We start from the raw sequence: 20,456 nt of genomic DNA, 5'->3' as shown, positions 1-20,456 counted from the left end.
TGAGGCTGTGGTGGCCGGGAGCGGCCACTGCACTCCAGTCTGGGAGACAGAGTGAGACTCTCACTCAAAAAAAATAAAATAAAATAAAATAAAATGAAAATCTAATATTTCGAGACCCTTGGTAATCTGGGCCTTGTCTTTAATTTCATCTCACTTTCCTCTTCTCTTGTCCTTCAACACTCTAGTTAGACTGATCTTCATTTAGTTCCTCAAATTTGCCAAACTCTTTCCAGGTACTGCTCCTGGTACAGTCAGTTTCCAATCTCTGGACCATGCTTCCTCCTCTTCTTTGCACAGCTAATTTTCCTTTTCCACCCATCAGGCCTTAAGACTTCACTGCTCAGAGAGAGCTCTATAGTCTATTCCATCTCATTTGCAGCCCCTCTATCTAAATTTTATGTCTCTATAAATGAACTCAATTTATTTCCTTAATAATCACTACTATGAGTTATCATTATATATAAAATTATGTATTTTTTCATTTATCGGTCATCTGCTTTACCAGATATCAAGTTCCCTGAGAGCAGAAATCAGTTCTATTTGCTCACTGTTGTATCACAGCCTATAGAATAATGCAGGTCACATAGTAGTTATTCAGTTAGTAATTTGTTTTTAATTTAGCAACAGAAAGTCATCTCTTTTTCAAAACATCTCTGTAATTTACTTCATGTATCTATAGGACTGAAAAATTAATTGACAAGGGTCATTCATTTGGGTGTTACAAGTATGGACAGGGCAAAGTGATCTGAGCATTGCAGAAAATGATTACAGCTTCCAAAGACAAAGACACCAAAAAAAAAAAAAAAAAACCTTCAAAGGCTAAAAAGGTGAAAATATGCCTTTTGTATTTATTATTTAATCATATTTTTATATGGGCTTATATTTTGTATTTTTCAATGAAAGTAATCACTTCAAAATGAACAGATGATTCAATTAGTGGCACATTTCCTATGTTTACAAAGCATGTTTGCTGTTCCTATAAGTTATAAACTGTTCAACTAAGTTGAATTTTAATCCTCAGTGCTGTTATGGCTTGATTTTTTTTTTTTTGTCTCTTTGGGAACTAGCAGCATATCAAAAATTGCTCACAAATCACTCTGTTAATTGAGTAATGTTAGCATATAGTTACATATAATAAAATAAATAACGCTGTTTTGAATTCAAATTTGGACTCTCGCTTATTAGTAATGAGATCTTAGGCAAAAATTTTAATCTCACCTACCCTGTTTTTGTTTTTTGTTTTTTGTTTTACATAAGACAGAGGTAATGTTAACTACCTCTTAAATTGTGAAATAAATTAGGTTTAACATTTATAAAAAGCCTGGCACCAGAAATGTGAAATAAATTATACATTTTTTTCTTTATTTTTTTCTTCAGGGGCTAGCATACAGCAGACTTGAAATATTTGAAAATCAAGTAAATGATTGAAAAATAAGGCATAGATTCTAGAACAGATGGATGTGGGTTTGAATCTCAATGTGCCCACAAATTTTACGTGTGTGTGTGCGTGTATATGTGTGTGTGTGAGTGTGAGTGTGTGTCTCTGTGTGTAGCTGTATCTGTCTATATATATTTTATTTTACTCTCAGTTTATTCTGAACCTGTCTTCTTGTTTGTAAAAACATCATGAGTGGCAATGAGGATTCATGTGGTAATGTGTAAGAAGTGCCGGGTACATAGTAATTATTCTCCATGTTCCCCATCTGATAGTAAATACTTATGTCAGCATTGATCAAAATCAAGCCATAGTACCCAGTTATGGACATACAGTTGATTTGACAAATGGTTATATTAATGAGATATGACAATTTTAAGTTTGGTGAACTACTGAAAAGCTGAAATTTGAAAAGAGGACTATAGTCCTATAGTTATGGTGTAGATTGAAAACAAAACTGAACATACCCCAAGAGTTGCTAAACCACAAGAAGCAAATCAGTCTGAGTTCTGTAAACCAAAGTTACATTTGTTACAGTTGTATCAGAATTTAGATATAATGTGGCAATAGATAACATTTTTTTTATTACTCAGTTCTGTCTCAAATTAGTCAAATTAGTTACAGAGACTGTTTTACATTCTACATTCTCAGTTCTATACTAAGCTACAATTGAATACAACCTTGGGGACAATCTTGATAACTAAGCCACACCATAGTCAAATCTCTGTTAACTAATCTCTACATGACTAAATGGAGGGCTTCTCTGCTGACCTCTTTCTTTACCCAGTATTGTTAGAAGAACAAAAATACATTTGCAGGCTTATTTATTACAACATTTAGCCAACTCTAACTAGTGGCATTGTGCTTAGGTCAAACATACTATTATTACCTGAAGGATCATAATGCCAAATTCTAAATGCAGCCATATAACACATGGATACTTTGGCAGCCACTAAGTCATACTGCTTCATGTACTTTACTATTTTTTCCTGGGTACCTGTTAATAAATTATTTCCTCTGGAAACCTTCAGTATTCTCCATAATTAATTCAGAGCCTAAAAATCATAAATGTTGAATAAAGTGGTTGACATATCTCAAGGGAATAACTAGATATAAAATAAGGTACACATAAATGATAACACATGAGAAAACCTGATTTATATGCCAAGCTGTAATTTATTTAGAAATAAAATAGAGGAAAAGAATTTTACACAGGATGAAAAACATCAAGCTTTTTAAAAATAGAGATATAAAAGTGATAAGAACTCCTAAAGCAAAGTTATTATGGAGATTTAGAGTATAATTTAAAAGAGATAACATAACCCATGTAGAATAAGAGGAGCCCCTGATGAATGATCTCTCAAATCAGTAAGCATGAGGTTGCTTCCAGCTATTCATGATAATTTTCTTTAATAAGAATACTGCCAGTCGCTCAAGGAAGAGGAGTACGGTTGAAAATTGCTGTATGTGTAGTTTATGGGTCTGTAGCAGTCGGACATGTAGCTAAATGGTTGGCGTTCATAGGACAAGTTTCTCAGGGTTTGACGATCATAGGGAATGTAGCTCAACTGTTGGCGGCCATAAGTCAGTTAGCTCAGAGGTTGATGGCCATAGGTCAGGTAGCTCAGAGGTCGATGGCCATAGGTCAGGGAGTTCAGGGGTTGACAGTCATAAGACCGGTAATTTGTAAGATGAGAACTCAAAGGTTGTTTCCCGGATACAGGATGACAGGAACTGGAATCACAGAATGTTAAAGGAACACAGCTAGTTCCTTGATGGGATACAGACACATCAGAAACAATTGAAGGATGCCCAGAAGGGCTACAGGCACCACTTTCACCACAGGGCTCATGGCAGTCGTCATGGAGTGTGTTGCTGCCCAAGTTGCTACTAGGAGAGCAGGAGGCATCTTCATAGTTCATCTCAGTGGAGCAGAGAGCATTGGGTGACTTACAGGACCAAGGCAGGAATTTCTAATGGAGTGAGAGCTGTAGCTTCCGGAGTAGTAATTGCTGTAAGACATGGCGGAGATAGAAGGTCAAGCCTTGATTAAATTGCAGAGAGCAGGTTGCTGAAGTGTGGTTGTTCCCTGTTGAACCTATCCTTTATATATGACTACTGGGTGTTGGTTCTCTCTAAAGCCCATCCGCCTGCTCATATTTTAGAACCATTTGTATGTCACCTCATTTGAGTGTTATTTGCCTACCAAGCAGTCCTCCCACAACCTGTAAAGCAGATATTATCAATACCACATCTTTCAAATAATTGTCATTCCAAAGTCAATCTGGCCTTCCTTGTTCAGCCTCTCTTGCAGTCATGGTCAGCTGTTTCTTTAGAAATCATGACGACAGAGTAAGACTCCAACTCAAAAGAAAAAAAAAATAATGTGCTTTTGTGCCTTCATTAGTTTTGCCACTTCCTTGAAGTTGCTGTTAAAACCCCACAATAACCCCAAAATGGATCTGCATAGTTGGAGAGAATCTATTTATGGTCACTTTTCCTGTAAAACCAAACTGTATGTAAATATTTACAAATATTAATAAGATTTTTTAGAAGTAATAAATGCTGAAAATTCTTTATTTTGGAATTGAATTTTATTTTGCATTCTTTGGAGATATAACATAAATTCAAAATCTAATTCATCTCTGAGAAATTTGATATGAATGTCATTTTCAATTGTCTTTCCCAATGAAGAATGGTGACCTGAAAAGCATTAACAATCTTTGCTAAGATCCACACCCAATAAGCATATATGTCATTGTTCTATATATTTTATTAGCATGAAACTAAAGGTGTTAGCACACATGTTTTGATAGATACTATATGAAACAGAGACCATCTCTCCTTGGATGCTTACCTAGGTAAATTTTAGCATGATATTGAAAATATAAAAATAATGTTCATGTTTATAACCAGCTTTCATATTACTGTTTTCCAAGGAGTATTTTCTCATACTTAAAAGCTTTTGAAATGTTCATATGTTTCCATTTATTTAACTAAGAAAGACAATTTATTTATGATTGAGTTGTTTTCCAAAGTTTTATTTGTTGGTTGATTATTTGGAGTCAGGATGTATTTATATATGGAAAGGAAGTGAAAATTCCTAAACTAGTCTGCCCTAAAGAAACATGCTTTTAGTTTAATGGTGTTACTGAACTCTATAACTTGATCTTGACCCATCATTTGGATAAATAGACTTTTATGAGTTCCTTGAGGGGCTTCATTTAAGGAGGCTATTTATATTATAGCATCTCTGGAAAGATCCTTTTGGTGATACGTATTGAGATTGAAAAACAATAGGTCTTATATGAAATAATGCTCTTTCTCTCAACTCTCAGTGCAAGAATTATCTTTTTGAATGGTGAAGTAAGAAGAGATGACATTTGTAGTCTGAACAAATGTAGCCAGAACTCACAATTTGGCACTATCAAGTTATAATGTGATCATGTATAAATTTTATAGGCTTCATTTTCCTCATATATAAAATGGGTGACGTACACAATATCTCACCAGTATCTTTAAGAATCTAATTTTTTTTAATGTATGAAAAAGGCCCTGACCATCACCCTTTTAGAGCACCCTGAATGAAGTGGCTTATTTAATTAGTCTGACCAGAATATGAGGCATAGCAATCACAACCAAGGAAGAATTGACTAAGCTGGCTTTTTAGATTGCTGTCACATACTTTCTTTTTAAATTGCAGCTTGTGGAGAAAGGCATATCTTTCCTTGTGGAAGAAGTGTACACAAGTAGCTGAATTTTCCTACTAGAAGCTCTGGAAAATCCTTATGGATCAGTTATGTGAATTTAGTAATTAGATAAAGTCTTGTCCCCATTGGAGACAACAGGAAACTTCTACACTGTCATTGAGTATACATCTTTCCTGTGTATGTGTATTCAATAGTCGTATTCATATGAATCCCTATAATATTGGTAGTATCTATAAACACATTTTATGATCTTTGGATTAAACTGAAAATCAAGTGAGTCAGGTTGTAATTCTCTTTATTGAGTATAAGTGTCTATTATAACTAAAGACATACTCCACCCTCCTTACATTGAAGTGTGAAAAATTTTCTTTGAAAGATTGGCTAACCAATGGTTGTCATAGGCATCACACCTTTTCTAATCTTGCAAAGTGATGTTCTCTAATGATATGGGGCCCTCAAACCAATTAAGTTTTCACATACCCACAAAAGTTCACATATCTCCATGATTCATGTGAATTTATTAAATTTGTCAATATGGAATTGAGCTGCTGTGTGACAGGATGGAGGATATTCTGAATTGTTTTCATGGTCAGATTTCCATCATCAGATACCCATAGCATAGCTAATGAGACATTGTTGTACATAAAGCATGTTTTTCTTATTTGTTTTTCAGTTAGTATACAAGCCCATATTTACCTTAAGTGAATTAAATAATACTAACTTAACTCCAATATAGTATATTTACAAAGTGCCTATATGAAAAAATAATAACACAAGTATCAAAAGAATAGAAATGTTGTCCTGAGGCTACACAAATATAATAGGAAAAAAAAACCCACACAAACAAAACTGTTCATAATTCAAAAACTGCCTCCTAAAGATAGATCCACTTCTAAGGAAGTTAATTTATTATTTTCAGCACTTTGGCTGGTACAGCTGTCTAATTTTGGGGGTTAGATATGGAGAGAGGGCTGAACTTCTTTTCATCAGAGAATGAAAAGATGTTGAAGTTCCCAGAATCAATCTAAATGTGAAAGGACTGAGAAAAAGAACAGAGGAGCTAATATAGGAAAGAGATACACTATATTTGCTGTTATATGACCCACTGTTTGAACAATCTTCACAGTAATATTATTATATAATAATATTAATATTATTATTATTAGAGACCTTCTGGGAAGTGGTAAAGGGCTATATATAGCTTCTGGGTGGATGATGAGACAGTCAGCCACAGCCCAGGAAGTGAACACACAGGGCCCTAATTCCCTGAGAATCAGTAGAAACAGCAAGAGAAAATAGAATTTCCATAGGTCATAGAAATGGCAGGAATAAGAGTCAGTTATAGTCAAATAAGTGAGGAGGGCAAAATTCTGTCTTCCAATACAGTCCAATTTGTATTTCATATCATAAATTTGTGAAGCTAGGAGAGACCTCAGTAAATCAACTTGTTTGCTGGATTTATTCAGTATCTTTTTTCCCTGCTTCATTTTGGATAGTGTCTATTACTATGGTCTGAAATGTATTGACGTTTTCTTCTGCAGTCTGATCTTCTGTTATTGCCTTTTACTGTATTTTCCACTTCAGTCATTGTATTTTATAAAAAATTTATGTAAGTTTGATTTGAACTTTTATTTACAGCTTTCCTTTTTCTAGTTAACATGAACAATTTTTTCTTCAGCATTTGAAACATATGAATACAGTTATATTAACTGTTTTAACATCCTTTTCTAACAATACTATCACCTGTGTAATTTTTGGGTTAGTTTTGGTTGATTTACTTTCTATTTATTGTAGATCTTATTTCCCTGCTTCTTTGCATGCTTGTTAATTTTTGATTGGATGTCAGATACTATAATTTAACTTTTCGTGTGTTGCATATTTTTGTATTCATACGAATACTCTTGAGATTTTTTTCTAAGATACAGATAATTTACTTGAGAACAGTTTGATCCTTTTGAATCTTGCTTGTAAGCATATCTAGGTAGAACAAAAGCAGCATTTAATCCAGAGTAACTTTTGTCCCATCACTGAGAAAGAGCCTTCTAAGTCCTCTGTCAGTTTTGTTCTCTGTCTGGTGGGAATGTAAACTATTTGTAGCCATTTGTGAGCTCTGAGTATCTCTCCAACTCTTTTGCACAGCCCCCAGCTTCATGCAGCGCACTGATCATGACGACTCAGAGAAGTCTTTTGTGGACTCTTTATATCATTGGAACCCCTTTTCTACTCAGCTTTCTCTTCTCTGTCTTTCAGGGATTGCTTTCTTTTATGTATATTTTTTTAATTTTCGGCCTATCGTCCAAGGTCCTGAAAACACATATTTTAAGTATTTGTCTAATTTTATTATTATTTTAGATGAAAAAATTAATTTTGTCCCTGCTATTCCATTTTTTGGGAAGCAGATGTCCAGATCATCTCATTTTAATCTCTGCTTTCATATAGATATATATCTAATACATAAAGAAAATTAATTTACCTTAATTTTTGGAGATAGAGACCTAATATTTAGTAGCCCATCCTAAAGGTATTTTTTCCCTGCTGAATATATCTTGTTTGTACTTAACTATCATCATTTGTCTTTTATTTTTAGCCATTGTTATTTATTTATTTATTTGAGTCAGAGCCTTACTCTGTCACCCAGGCTGCAGTGCAGTGACATTAACACAGCTACCACATCCTTGAACTGCTGGGTTCAGGTGATGCTTCTACCTCAGTCTTTCAAGTAGCTGGGACTATAAGTGCGTGTCAATATGCCTGGATAATTTTTTGATTTGTTATAGAGATGAGGGCTTTTCACGTTGCCTAAACTGATCTTAAACTCCTGGGCTCTGGTACTCTCCTGTCTTGGTACACATATTTCATTTTTGTGGCATCTTTCTCAGGCAGGAAGACAGGTTTGTTTTCCTGATGAGAAGATAAATATAAAATTTTACTAAATTTATCCATGTCGCAGAATTATTAAGAAGCAGAGCTAAGTCTAGAGGCCAGCTTTTGTCTCATCTTACCCAATATTTCTTGGTATTCTCATTTTAAGAAAAATCATCCCATTGTTAACAATGAAAATACATTTTCCTCTGACTATAGTCAGAAAGCAAAAATTATATTACTATACTATTTTTGAATAGCCCCATGGTAGCCTATAAAACAATGATGATAATACACCTTCCTAAGTTACTCCCCCATATAAAACTCTACTCTCCTTCTGGTAATAAGAACTGGGCAACTGACTGTAGATTTTTTTAATACTTTGTTTCTCAGGAAATGAGGTAGAGACAATGGGCTTCATAATGAGAAAACTTGTTATTACTCTTCCAGCATATTACCTGGCAGGATCTAAGTTAATAATTTAACACATGACAATTCAGTGGCTCTACTTCTGATGAATGGACAACAGCTAAAATATGTCATTGGTAAGTGTTTTCAAAGTCTTCATGAGTCTTGGAGGCTATTATTTTTAAAAATACATGATTTCCTGATTTTAACAGGTTATGAAAAAGGAATATATTACCAGAAAATCTAAATGGGTCCGTTGCGACATTATTTACCAACTCATGTGACTAATTTACCACTACATGTGAAAAAAGCACTGAGAAAAATTTAATCCTCTGCATACATTATATACTTCTCTGTCAAATAGCATTTGTATTTAAACACCTATAATTTATACCATTCAGTAACTGGTACAATACGTTAATTCTAGAATACCACTTGGTAAGTAATTTGAGCATATTTTTCTAGTTGCAGAAGAATTGATGGAATTTCAACAGATACTAATTAATTCTGAGGAATTTGCATATAAGTTTTACTCAACAATCACTAGTAGGTTCTTCTATACCTCTACCTCACTGTGTTTACTCAGTTCATTTATACTTTTAATCACAGTGGTCACTTGAAAACTCATCAACAAGATTACACAATTCTAATTACCAGCCATCTTTGAGAGCAATGTAAAGATAGAATAAACCAAAAGCACTGTCTTAACTGGGACTCTGTAAGCCACTACTGAATGAAGCTTAATCCTTTTTAGTCCCATGCTCATAGAACCTCAAAATCAGAAATTGAGAGTGACTTTAATCTGAGTAGTTTACAAATGATAAGAAAATCTTAGGGAGATTAATATCCAGAAGGATCCAAAGAAAATGATACAACAGAGTATATGCCACAATTTTCAAAGTTAATGAATACTTGCTGAGTGAATCAATGAAGGAGTCAACGGATCACTCAGGTCACACTTACCATTCTTTATCAAGTGGACAAAGCTCGCTCATTAATTAAAAGCATCATCAATTCACTGGTATTAACAAATAAATATTAACAACAATCATATTTGCAATGCCTGAGGAAGTACATTTCTTAGAAGTTAAAGCAAATCTTTTCTCACATGCTGGAAGGTGTGCAAACAAAAACTGATTGAGACTGCTGTCCAGGAAAATCTTGAAACAATTCATGCAAAAATAAAGTTTTATTTGGAAGAGTTTTATAAGAAGTGATAAATGACAAGCTATATTTAGCAAGACATTCCAATCTGATATAGATTCTGCTTAGCCAAATTTACTGGAAGGTAAAGGCCAGATCTTTCAAGGACAGCACAAGCTTTAGAAATCAACAGATGCATGGATCAGAGATCTGAAGTTACCGGACAATACGGTACGTGGTTGGCCACTACTGTGCATCTATTCCAAAGTTGGCAACAATGGAAGACTTAGATCAAAGGGAAGCCATTCACAGACATATAGTTCAAAGTATAGAAGACACAGGACATCCATATCAGAAGATGGAAGCTGGTAATTGGGAACTTTGGTATCTGTTGTTTGTTGATAAATGGCCTGAACTAAAAGCACAGGAAGTAACAGAATCAAAGTGAGTTTCTTGGCAGGGTCTGAACACATGGCCATCAGTAGAAGGGCAACAAGATATCTGACAGTTGCTGAACCCACAGTTGGCTGGTTGGCAACTGGTGGGTTCACCATGGTTCTCTTGGCAGTTGTTCAGAAGCCAAGTTGGGAACTGCTGAGTAAGCAGAGGACACCTTCTCAGCTCACTCTTCTAGAGCATAGAGCAGCAGATAAGACAAAAATAATGTAGCAATCATTCTCCAAAGAGCAGGAGCTATCATTTCAAGAACAGCAGTTGCCGAAAGACATGAAGTCTACAGAGTGAGTTTCAGAACAGTTACAGACACCTTCTCAAAACTGACTGTCTTAACTGTGATTGTCACTTTCTAAGCAAATTTTCTATATATCCTACTGCTTCCTGGCAGTTCCAGGTACATGCTCACTTCTGTCTTGCTGAGATTCTTTTACCTGTCAGCACTTCTTTTATAGTTGTTCAGATGCCAGTGAAAACGCCCTTCAGTGTTCTCTTAGTTTTACTTGTATTTTCAAACTCTACTGTCCCAGCTATTAAGACTCTTATGATTATGTCCAGAGAAGGACTAGGACTGTAACTAGCTAACATGAAATTCTTTTTAGAATATGGCTCAAAAAGGAGGGAGAACATAAGTGTTCTTATTGTCAGGCGATGGGGACAACAGACCCAAGAATAGGAAAATGGCTTACAAAGCAAAAACACAACTCTGGTTATCAGCAAAAAGAGAAAAATTGTGCACAACATGTTAGGCTTCTAGTAAATTAAACTCTTCAAAGTAAAATATTGTCATTTTTCCTAAGATTCTATCCAAATTATATGTTCATGTAAATTCCCCCATTTAAAAAATATACTAGACAGTGAAATTCAAATTAATTGAAACACTTCCTGAGCTAAATTGGATTCCAAAGTCCTGAGAAATTTTGCAAATATTTCCATAGGCTCCTATGAGAACCAGTGAATTCACTAGAATTTGTTTGGAGACTGTTCTTCTTTCTGCTTTATTCCTGTTTAGTTTATTATTTCATTTGGAAAAAAATTATAATCGACTTAAATCACATTATAAACTACTGTATTTTAAAGATTCTTGATACATGAATCCAAATCTACACTTCTACCACAAAATGAGTAGCTGGTTCATCAACTCCTCATTACTACTGGGTATTGTTACCTTTATTTATTTTGCCAATTTTATGTGGAAAATGGTACCTTTTAATCAATCTAATAAACATTTATCAGATGACTGGTGAAATTTTCTATTTTGGTATATTTGTATTAATTATTTAGCTTTCTAGTTTTTGGATCCTGACTGTCAATTTAACACCATTTAGTAAACATGTATTTCATAAAAGAAGACCCTTTCCGGCCAAAAAATGAAAAAGAAGAAAATCAGTATTGCAACAAAGATTATTTTTGATGAATTATTTATTGTAAAACTAAACTGTGTGTTGAAAAATATGGTGAAGTTTTGGAAAATAAAAAAATAAAGCTCATTCTTGGACCTATCACTTAGGTCATATTCAGAGTTGTTATTGGACTCAATAACTTGATTTACTTTGAGGTTGCCTCTAGAAAGCCTTGTCAGGGATCTGCTGGGCAGGAAAGTCTCCCAGGCATCTGACAATTTTCAGTCTCTGATTAGCGATGCCCACATACGATTAAAAGTAAATCTATTACATTCTGGAAGATTTTAAGACAGAAAATCGTTTAAATTTCTAGTTGAAAGGTATCATGCAACTTTCACCAATTTTTTTTTCTGCAGAAATACCCCTTCAGCCTCACATGCATATTAAATTGCTTTGACATTTGATGGAGAAATTTTGAAGTAACCACTGGATTAAAAGTTTAGTAGCATTCTGCTTCCATATGCCAAAGTATTAACATTCTAGTATTTGTAAACTTCTTGTTTATGGATGTAGAAGATTCTGTAGAACAAGCGTTATGCAAATGAACCATGGGCAGCACCCAGAATAGTGCTCAGCACATAACAGCCACTCAAAAATATTTGTTGAATTAATAATGCCGAATGAATATATTTGGAGACAGAATTTTATACAAAGGTAGTAAGCTGTGTTTCAACAACAAGGTTTTAGCTTCTATCCCTGAGCAATTTTTTTGCCTTTCAAGACTTCTATCTTTCCTTTTCTTCCTTTGCACTCTCTCCTCATACTACTGAGAAAAAAGTGGAAAACGTTGTGACTTACTGCACTATTTCATTCTAATAATAAACAAAATAATGGAGAGTAAGTTTCTTATAGGAAACAAGATATCAAGTATATTTTAAAATATAGCAGTCTTTTTACCCTGCAGATGAGAAAGTTGTGTAATCAATTCATAAATGTGTATTACAGATGTATCTTGCAGGGCATCATCACCTCCAGAGATGCAGTTCATGCTGACTTGACAATACCAGATATTTTTCAACCAATAAGAATTTCATAAGGAAAATGAAAAGTGCTCTTCTGTTTTAATGGAGAATGAAGGCTCATCAATACAACTGCCATTAGAGCAAACAGGGGCAGACAATGTGTTATGTGTAGGCCACATAACATTTTCTTGGATGCTCTTTCTTTTCCATCGTATAGTTAGACCTGACAATGGTCTATTTTTATAGGAAGCCAGAGGTACTTGTGTGTAAAATTAAGAGAAATTGAAAAGTGGAAAGGCAGCAAAATATTGTTTTTTGTGTGTATCCTCTCAATTTGCCTCTGAAATCGTTGGTCCTAAGTTCCTAGGTAAGGTTAAATTGTTTCTCTGAAGGAACTGAGAAAAATTCCTTAGTGAGTAAACTACATCTCTTCAGGTCATGGAAAAAAAATGATTTGAACATTTTCAGTAAAGCTCTGGTTTGAGTTTAGAAGAAGACCTAGCCTGAAGTTGATTTCCTTATTGAAGTGTGACCTATATTGTATATTCTTCATCCTTTCTTTAATTAATTACCAAGAGATACAAATAGTCAAATGATAAATTTATTATTCTGAGACCCTTTATTCAGAAAATAGTGATGTCTTTCAACTTTGGATGAGAAGATAAGACAATAGTGGAGGAAATATTAAACTAAAGCAGTTGTGATTCAGCAGTCACTGTGCATTAGAAAACTACAAGTTAATATCCATAATAAGGTGATTACAGTCAAAGATGTACAGCAAAAATGATGACAGATACGTGTGCATAAAGAAATATGAGCTCCCATAACTGAATTTTTTAATCATTTGATGTCTTAATTTGAGTCTATTTTTTATAATCATTCAAAAATGAATAGTTCCGTTTTTAAAAAAAGATATGTTACATTTTGCTAAATAATTTTATCTACATGTTGTAAGAGACAGCCAATATAGCTGTAATTAAGAAAGCAAAACAGATTGTATTCAATATTGCATTCATTCACAGACATAATTTTAGAAGCTTGACACTTTATTCTGTGTTCTGCAATGAGGCGTCAAATAATAATATGGTGTTTATTTTTAGCTTCATATTTAGATGAGCCTAGCACGGGGCTTTAAAAAATTTATTAAGTTGAGTTAAATACATTTTTGAGGGATCATGATCTAATCCACAATCAGATTAAATTACTATGGAAAGTAGGCTTGGATTAGTTTTGTGATACATAAAAGTTCCAGCATTTGATTGAAAGATCTATATATCAAATATCCAGTTTGTAGTGCTGTTTTCTTTGGATTCAAGTAAGGGACGTTTATCACAATGACATGCTCGATACTACATTGTCTACACAGAAGCGCTGTTCCTCAGTCCACCCTTTTTGGGATATGAACTTCAAAGACTTACTGCTAGTTAATTCTACAACTTCTCCCTAGCAGCATTTCTATGTATGGCACATTATATAGGTGCCTTGTGTACAGTAAATTGCTTGCTCATGACATTCTGGAAGCCCAGATATCACTAAACGACAATCACCTACTTAGGAAAGGTTGCTGCTTTCCAAAATATAAAAGTACTGTAGTATGCATAGGACACTGAGGCCTTCATTAATCCACAGGATTTTTTTTCTAATTAATGTTATCTATCTATCAAGACAATTGTTAGAAATGTCAGAGTTAATTAACCTCATATTGTATTTTTAAAGTAGATCTTCAGTTTCATAGCTGGGTATCTGTCAGCACAAATTAGATTAGTAGAAGATGAGAACAATCTGCTTTTGTTTCAATGCACAGACCAAACTTTGAACATCTGCATTCTCAATAAAAGATAGAAAAAATTAATATCATGGACATGTCAGCAATAATTAATATCTATTAGTGACATATGATTGTTTGATCAAAAGAATACACTAAAATTGGAAGAGCAATTTTCTATACAAAAAAAGTAATGAAATCAGTAAAATGTAACAGAAATATCTAGATAATTTGAGAGGAGAAAAAGTGCTTGAAACTTGAATAAGATCAAACAAATATTTAAGTACTGTCACAGCAAATATGTCAGAACAAATTAGAACATTAAGAGTATTTTATTTTATGTATTTATTTTGAAGCTTACAGTCTGGATTCTCTAAATATTGCAATGCATATTTTGATAATTTGTTAACCTTCAAGAAGTAAGCAAAATGATTGCAAGGTGTTTGTCGAATAGCTTTTTGTTGAAAGTTAATAAACATCAGAGTCAAATTTAGAGGATTTGAGATAATGCAAGAGAAAAGGGACTGCACCTTCTGTATTGGCTTAGAAGGGCACTCCATATGTCATCCCCATGATCCCAAACTGACTATCCTTGTTTCTATTGGTTTAAGGATTATACACACTTTTTATTCCTCTATCACATCATAACTTAGAAGGCTTTGTCTGAAAGTTCAAACTCTACTGTTTGTGTTTTTATTCAGTGAGGAAACAAATGCATAAACATCGGTAACAGATGATATGAAGACATCTAGAGGAGATTATTGTTGCTTATCCTAACATGGCTGCTGACACATCAGATATCAAAAAAGAACATCCTTAGTCAATGCTATGGTTTGAATGTCCTCCCTAAAACTTATGCTGAGATTTAATTACTATTGTGATGCTCTTTAGGAAGTAGGAAGTTTAAGTGGTGATTAAATGGCAGACTCCTCATGAATGAATTAATCTGTTAGCTTGGGAATGGGTTAGTTATCACTGGCAGGTGTTCCTGATAAAAGGATGAGTTCAGCAGGATATGCTTTCTCTTACATGCTCTCTTGCACTCTCTTGTCATGTGTTGCTTTCTGCCATGTTATGACAGCAAGAGGACCCTCGCCAGATGCAGCCCTTCTATCTTGAACTTCCTAGCCCCCAGAACCATGAGCTAAATAAACTTGTAATTTTTATAGTTTACCTGGTCTCTAGTATTCTGCTATAGCAGCAGAAAATGCACTAAGATGACCAGCCTTTCTGCTTCTTGTAGAAGCATTTGTCTTACAAAATCTTAGGTCATAATTTATGACCCAAATCAAAGGACTTAGGATGAATGACTGCTTTAAAAAAAATTGTCTTGTGAGAGAATCAGTCCTTTTTCAAATATAATATGGACCACTTTGAGACTTACTGTCTTAGTATGATGCTATGATTCATAGTATGCATGGGTAAAATATTTACCTCTATTTGGAGCCCCATCTGGTTGGGTTTTCTCTACTTTTGGAAAACAACTAATGCTTGCTAAACACATTTTAGACATTCTTGGTGGACTCACCTTGTTGTTTGAAAGAGGATCTAATATATTGAACATTTTGGCAAATTCTCTGATACTGCTCTAAATTCCTACCCTCCAGCTACACTGACCATCTTTTGTTCTACTTCCTCTTCAAATTCCTGCCTTTGATCTTGTTCTCCCTGCCCAAAACACAGTTGATTGCAGGGTGTGCTCCTTTTAATCTTTCTAGATATGATTCAAACAGCATTTTTGTTAAAATGCTCCTGACTGTTAAAATTAGCCATCTCTTCTCCTTTTGTAATACTATTTGTATCCCTTTATACTGCTTTTTGAATTCATATTATATTTATTTATCAATATTTATGATTTATTTTTATCACCCTCCCTTTCAGATTGAGTTGTTTATTACTGTATTCCCAGCACATAGAAGAAGACTTGAAACATAATAGGAATTCTTTATTATTGATCGAATAGTTATGCATGCTGAAATTAATTCAAAGAATACAAATGCATTTATCAAATGATATAATAAAATATTGACTGAGTTATTAATCTGAAATAGTTATTATGTTTAAGTAGATTCTGTCAACCATTACAGGGAATATAGTCCAAAAAGCAAAACAAAACAGAAGATTGAGTTAATGATTTAATTGGTAAATGAAACAATGACTAAATAGTCTTGATATTGCTTATATTTTAAATGTTTTACTCCACTGTTTTCTTGCGTGCATGACTTCTGGCAAGAAGTCTATTGTAATTCTTAACCTAGTTCCTTTATAGATAAGGTGTTTTTCTCTTCCTTTTTTTTTTTTTTATGGTTTTCAAGATTCCATTTTATCTTTGTTTTTCTAAAGTATGAATATGATGTACCTAGGTATAATGCTTATTTTCTTTTGTAATTAAATCCTTCTTGATGTTCTCTGAGCTTCCTGATTCTGTGGTTTGGTGTTTATCACTAAAATGTGAAAGTTCTCAGGCATTACTGCTTCAAGTTTTTTTTTCTCCTTTTGATATTCCAATTAAGACATATTACACCTTTAGAAATTGTTCCATAATTTTTGGATGGTCTCAGAATTCTGTGGTTGTTTTTTTTTTGTTGTTGTTGTTGTTGTTCTTTTTTATTCTCTTTGCATTTCACTTTGGGAAGTTTCTTTATTTATTTATTTATTTATTTTTATTTTAAAGATGTGGCGTATAATTCAGAGTTAGGTATACAAATGTTCATTATGCAGGTACCCTTGCTGAGGAGATGTGCTCCCTCTTCTCCAAGCAGATTCCCACTACTGCCAATCCTGCTTCCCCGCTCCCCTCCTGGCAGTTTCCCACTACTGCAAATCCTTTTCTTATAGTATTATGATAATTGTTCATAATAATTCTTATAAGTGAGAACATGTGATACTCAGTTCTTTGTTTCTGTGAAAGATCACTCAGTATTATAGATTCTAAGTCCATCCAAGTGACTGTGAAGTTCATGATTTTGTTCATCTTTATGGCTGCGTAATATTCCATCGTGGTATATGTACCCCATTTTTTTTTTATCCAGTCCTCTTTTGATGGGCAGCACAGTCAGGTCCATGTTCTTGCTACTGTGAACAATGCTGCAATAAACATACGTGTGGGGGTATCTTCTGGCAAGATGGTGACAGGACAGGTCAGACTGTGAGAGTCTCCACAAAAGCCAGTAGCCATAAAGACTCTGTGGGAGTAGAAGTGTGCTCACAGGTGAGTGAAAGCTCGTCTGAGGGGAGACTCGGGTTCATGCACCGGGGCTCTCTTCTGGAGGTGACTGCAATCCGCCACCATCCTGAAACTGGAACTGCTGGCGCACAGCATCATCCGCCATTCATGAGACTCTCCTGAGAAGAGCCTGCCTAATACAGCTGATTCTCACCACCTGTTGCCTGGCCCACACCATCACCTGTGACAGCAAAGCGGCTGGAGCCCGCATCCCGTAGAGAGAGAAGATAGGGAGAGCTGAAGAGGAGCCCCACCCCCCATGGGGAAACATTGCAGCCATTCTCTCTGTCCCTGGACCAGGCAGAGACCTCCATTGCCCTGGCCAGCTCCACCTAGCTTCCAACTTGGTCCCTAAAATAATCTCATCAAACTCAGAGAAACAGATACCCCTCCCCCACACTGGATCAGACACAGACATATCAGCTCTGAGTGGGAGACTGGACAGGCAGCAAGTCGAGTGAGTCCAGATCTGATCCACCCTCCTCCCACAGTAGGCCTGGGGCATCTGATCCAGGCTGAGAGCAACCTTATCAGCCTGTGCTGAGAGCAGAGGGCACAGGCTGGAGACCAGAGCTGAAGGGAAGTTTCTATTGGCATATTTTCATGTTCCTTATTTAGTCCTTGACCATATCTAGTCTCTCAATGAGACCACTGAAAGAGTTCATCATTTATGTTGCAGGTTTGTGTGTGTGTGTGTGTGTGTGTGTGTGTGTGTGTGTGTGTGTATTTCTAGTATTTTAAAGTACTTTAAGTTTTTATCTCTCTGCTTGCATTGACCATCTGTTTTTATATGTTATCTACTTTCTCATTAAAGGTTTGAACATATTAATAGAGTTATGTTAAATTCCTGTTAGATAATTCCAACATCAATGGCAGATTTGAGTCTGATTTTGATGTTTACTTTTTCTATAGAGACTGTATTTTTATTGCCATTTTGTAGGTCTTTTAACTTTTTTGTTGAGTCTGTTGTGTTGTACCAGGGTTACCCTCCCCCATGAGACAGAATTAATTTTTGGAGAGTGGGCTCCTTGTAGTACAGGCTTTCCCCACTAGGTAAGTGTTCTAGGAGCCCATAGCCATCAGTGTACCAGCTAGTGTTGTGAGAGGCTGCATTCAACTTCAGTGAATTTTTTTTTTTTTTTAGATTCTTTCATTGCATTTTTCCATCTCCTGATGGGTGATTTACAAGTCCTCATGCTCACAATACCCTGAGTATGCTGCAGTTTTTGATCAAAAAGTGGCATGACCCTCACGCCCCATCCTCCCTATTCACCCAATCTCACCCTGAGCAACTTTTTTTGTTGTTATTTTCTTGGATGAAGGAATCCTCAAAGGGAAACATGGAATAGGTGAAACAAAAAAGGTAGAAGTCAGTTTTCAAAAAATCCAGTTTAAAAATTACTATGTCCAGAAGGTTAATCATAAGAATATGATGGTACTTGAATATTAATAAAGAATATTTAACATTTTTATAAAAGGACCTTAAAGATCAAGCCATCATTTATTGTGCTCATAGGAAAGAAAACTATAAAACTAGAAGCTCCCCAGATCAGCTAATATATTGCCCTGTAATTAATTGGCCCAAATAAACAAATTTTTATATTATAATTATAATGTAGTTTATTGGAGAAATATGGGCTTTGAGAAAACGTGGAAGTGAATTCCAGATCAGTAATATATAATCTGTATGATCTTAGCTAAGTTAGGGACAATTATAAATACTGCTGGATATTAAGGTAATTGAGTTAATAAATAAGAAATCTGACACTGCTTGCAACAGATAATTATCAGTTCTTTTCTAGTCATGGGATATTGGATACAAAATTTCCCTGAAATCCCAGCTCTTAAATTTCTGAACTCAGAGGAGATGAGAAGTGAACACTTATTTCCATCCGGCCTCAAGAAAGATAGCAAGAATAAAATTCCAAAGGAAAAGAAAAGGTGGAATTTCTCATCAGCACTATTATATTATAAATCTTAATATCACTTTACCTAGCTTCCACAGCCATCCAATCAAAATGTAATTTACTGTGATCCAAATCAATAAACATTTACAGAGTGCCTAGTCATGTACTGTAACAAAGGCAACCTTCAAAGGCTCAAAGATGGGAGAATTTGTAAATGCAAATTTAGAAAAATAAAAATAAATAAAGCATGATAGTGAAGTAAGGATAGACAAATAGTTAATAGAACTGAATAGAGTCTAGAAATAAACCTACTCATATATAAAGATACTTTATTTATGAAAAAGGAGTGCATTAAACTGCAGAGTAGTAGGAAAATAAGGGTTTTGTAGAAGATGATACTGATTCAACTGAAATTTTGACCCCCTACCTCACACCGCACACATATACTCACACACACGAACACACATATCAATGTTACATTGATGGTATATTTAAATATTGAAAGTAAAACCAAAGCATTTCTAAAGTTAACATCTTTATTACTTTAGGATAAACAAAGTTTTTTAAAAATAAGAAAAATACTACTCATAAATAAAGATCAATAAATCAAACTAAATTTTATTAATATAAATACACCATTAAGGGAGTGAAAAGATATTAAATGGTATGGAATATGTGATTCAAAAACATATAACTAATAAAGAATTAATATCTAGACTATATAAAAAAGTCTTTCATTCTTAAGGACAAACCAACTAAAAACATGGACAAAGGATATGGGTGTTACTTCACAAAGAAGAATATTTAAATAGACAAGAAACATTAAAAAGTGCTTAATCCAATGAACCATCAGGATAATTACATACTCATTAGAATGGCTAAACCTAAATACATTGACAACTGGAAGTGTTAGTAAGGATGTAGAACAGTTGAAATTCTCATATACTGATAGTAGAAGTCAATATTGGCATAACTGCATGACATAATTTTGCCATGGTATAAAATAGAGCTTAACAGGCCCATTCGCTGTAATCTAATTCCAGTCTTAAATATATTGACCAGCAGAAATATCTCCATTTGTGTATAAAAATATAGTACAAGAATATGGTAATATGCAATACATTATTACTAATAAATTCAAATTGGAAACAGCCCAAATCCTCATCAACAAAAGAATGTCTA

General features: G+C 34.4%; 1 protein-coding gene across 1 annotated transcript in view; it reads right to left on the bottom strand.

Moving 5' to 3' along the window:
* LOC103264232 (keratin-associated protein 25-1) overlaps positions 1-2,336 on the bottom strand; it is a 12,018-nt gene extending 9,682 nt beyond the window's left edge. The window contains 1 exon segment of the mRNA XM_021714360.1: positions 2,325-2,336. Within this exon segment, the coding sequence (XP_021570035.1) occupies positions 2,325-2,336 (12 nt within the window).
* Positions 2,337-20,456: the final 18,120 nt, after the last annotated feature.

This window comes from Carlito syrichta, unplaced genomic scaffold, assembly GCF_000164805.1.
Source record: "Carlito syrichta isolate Samal-C Ts95f unplaced genomic scaffold, Tarsius_syrichta-2.0.1 Scaffold305632, whole genome shotgun sequence".
In the NCBI taxonomy this organism is placed as follows: domain Eukaryota; kingdom Metazoa; phylum Chordata; class Mammalia; order Primates; family Tarsiidae; genus Carlito; species Carlito syrichta.
This window is presented reverse-complemented; position numbering and strand designations above follow the sequence as displayed.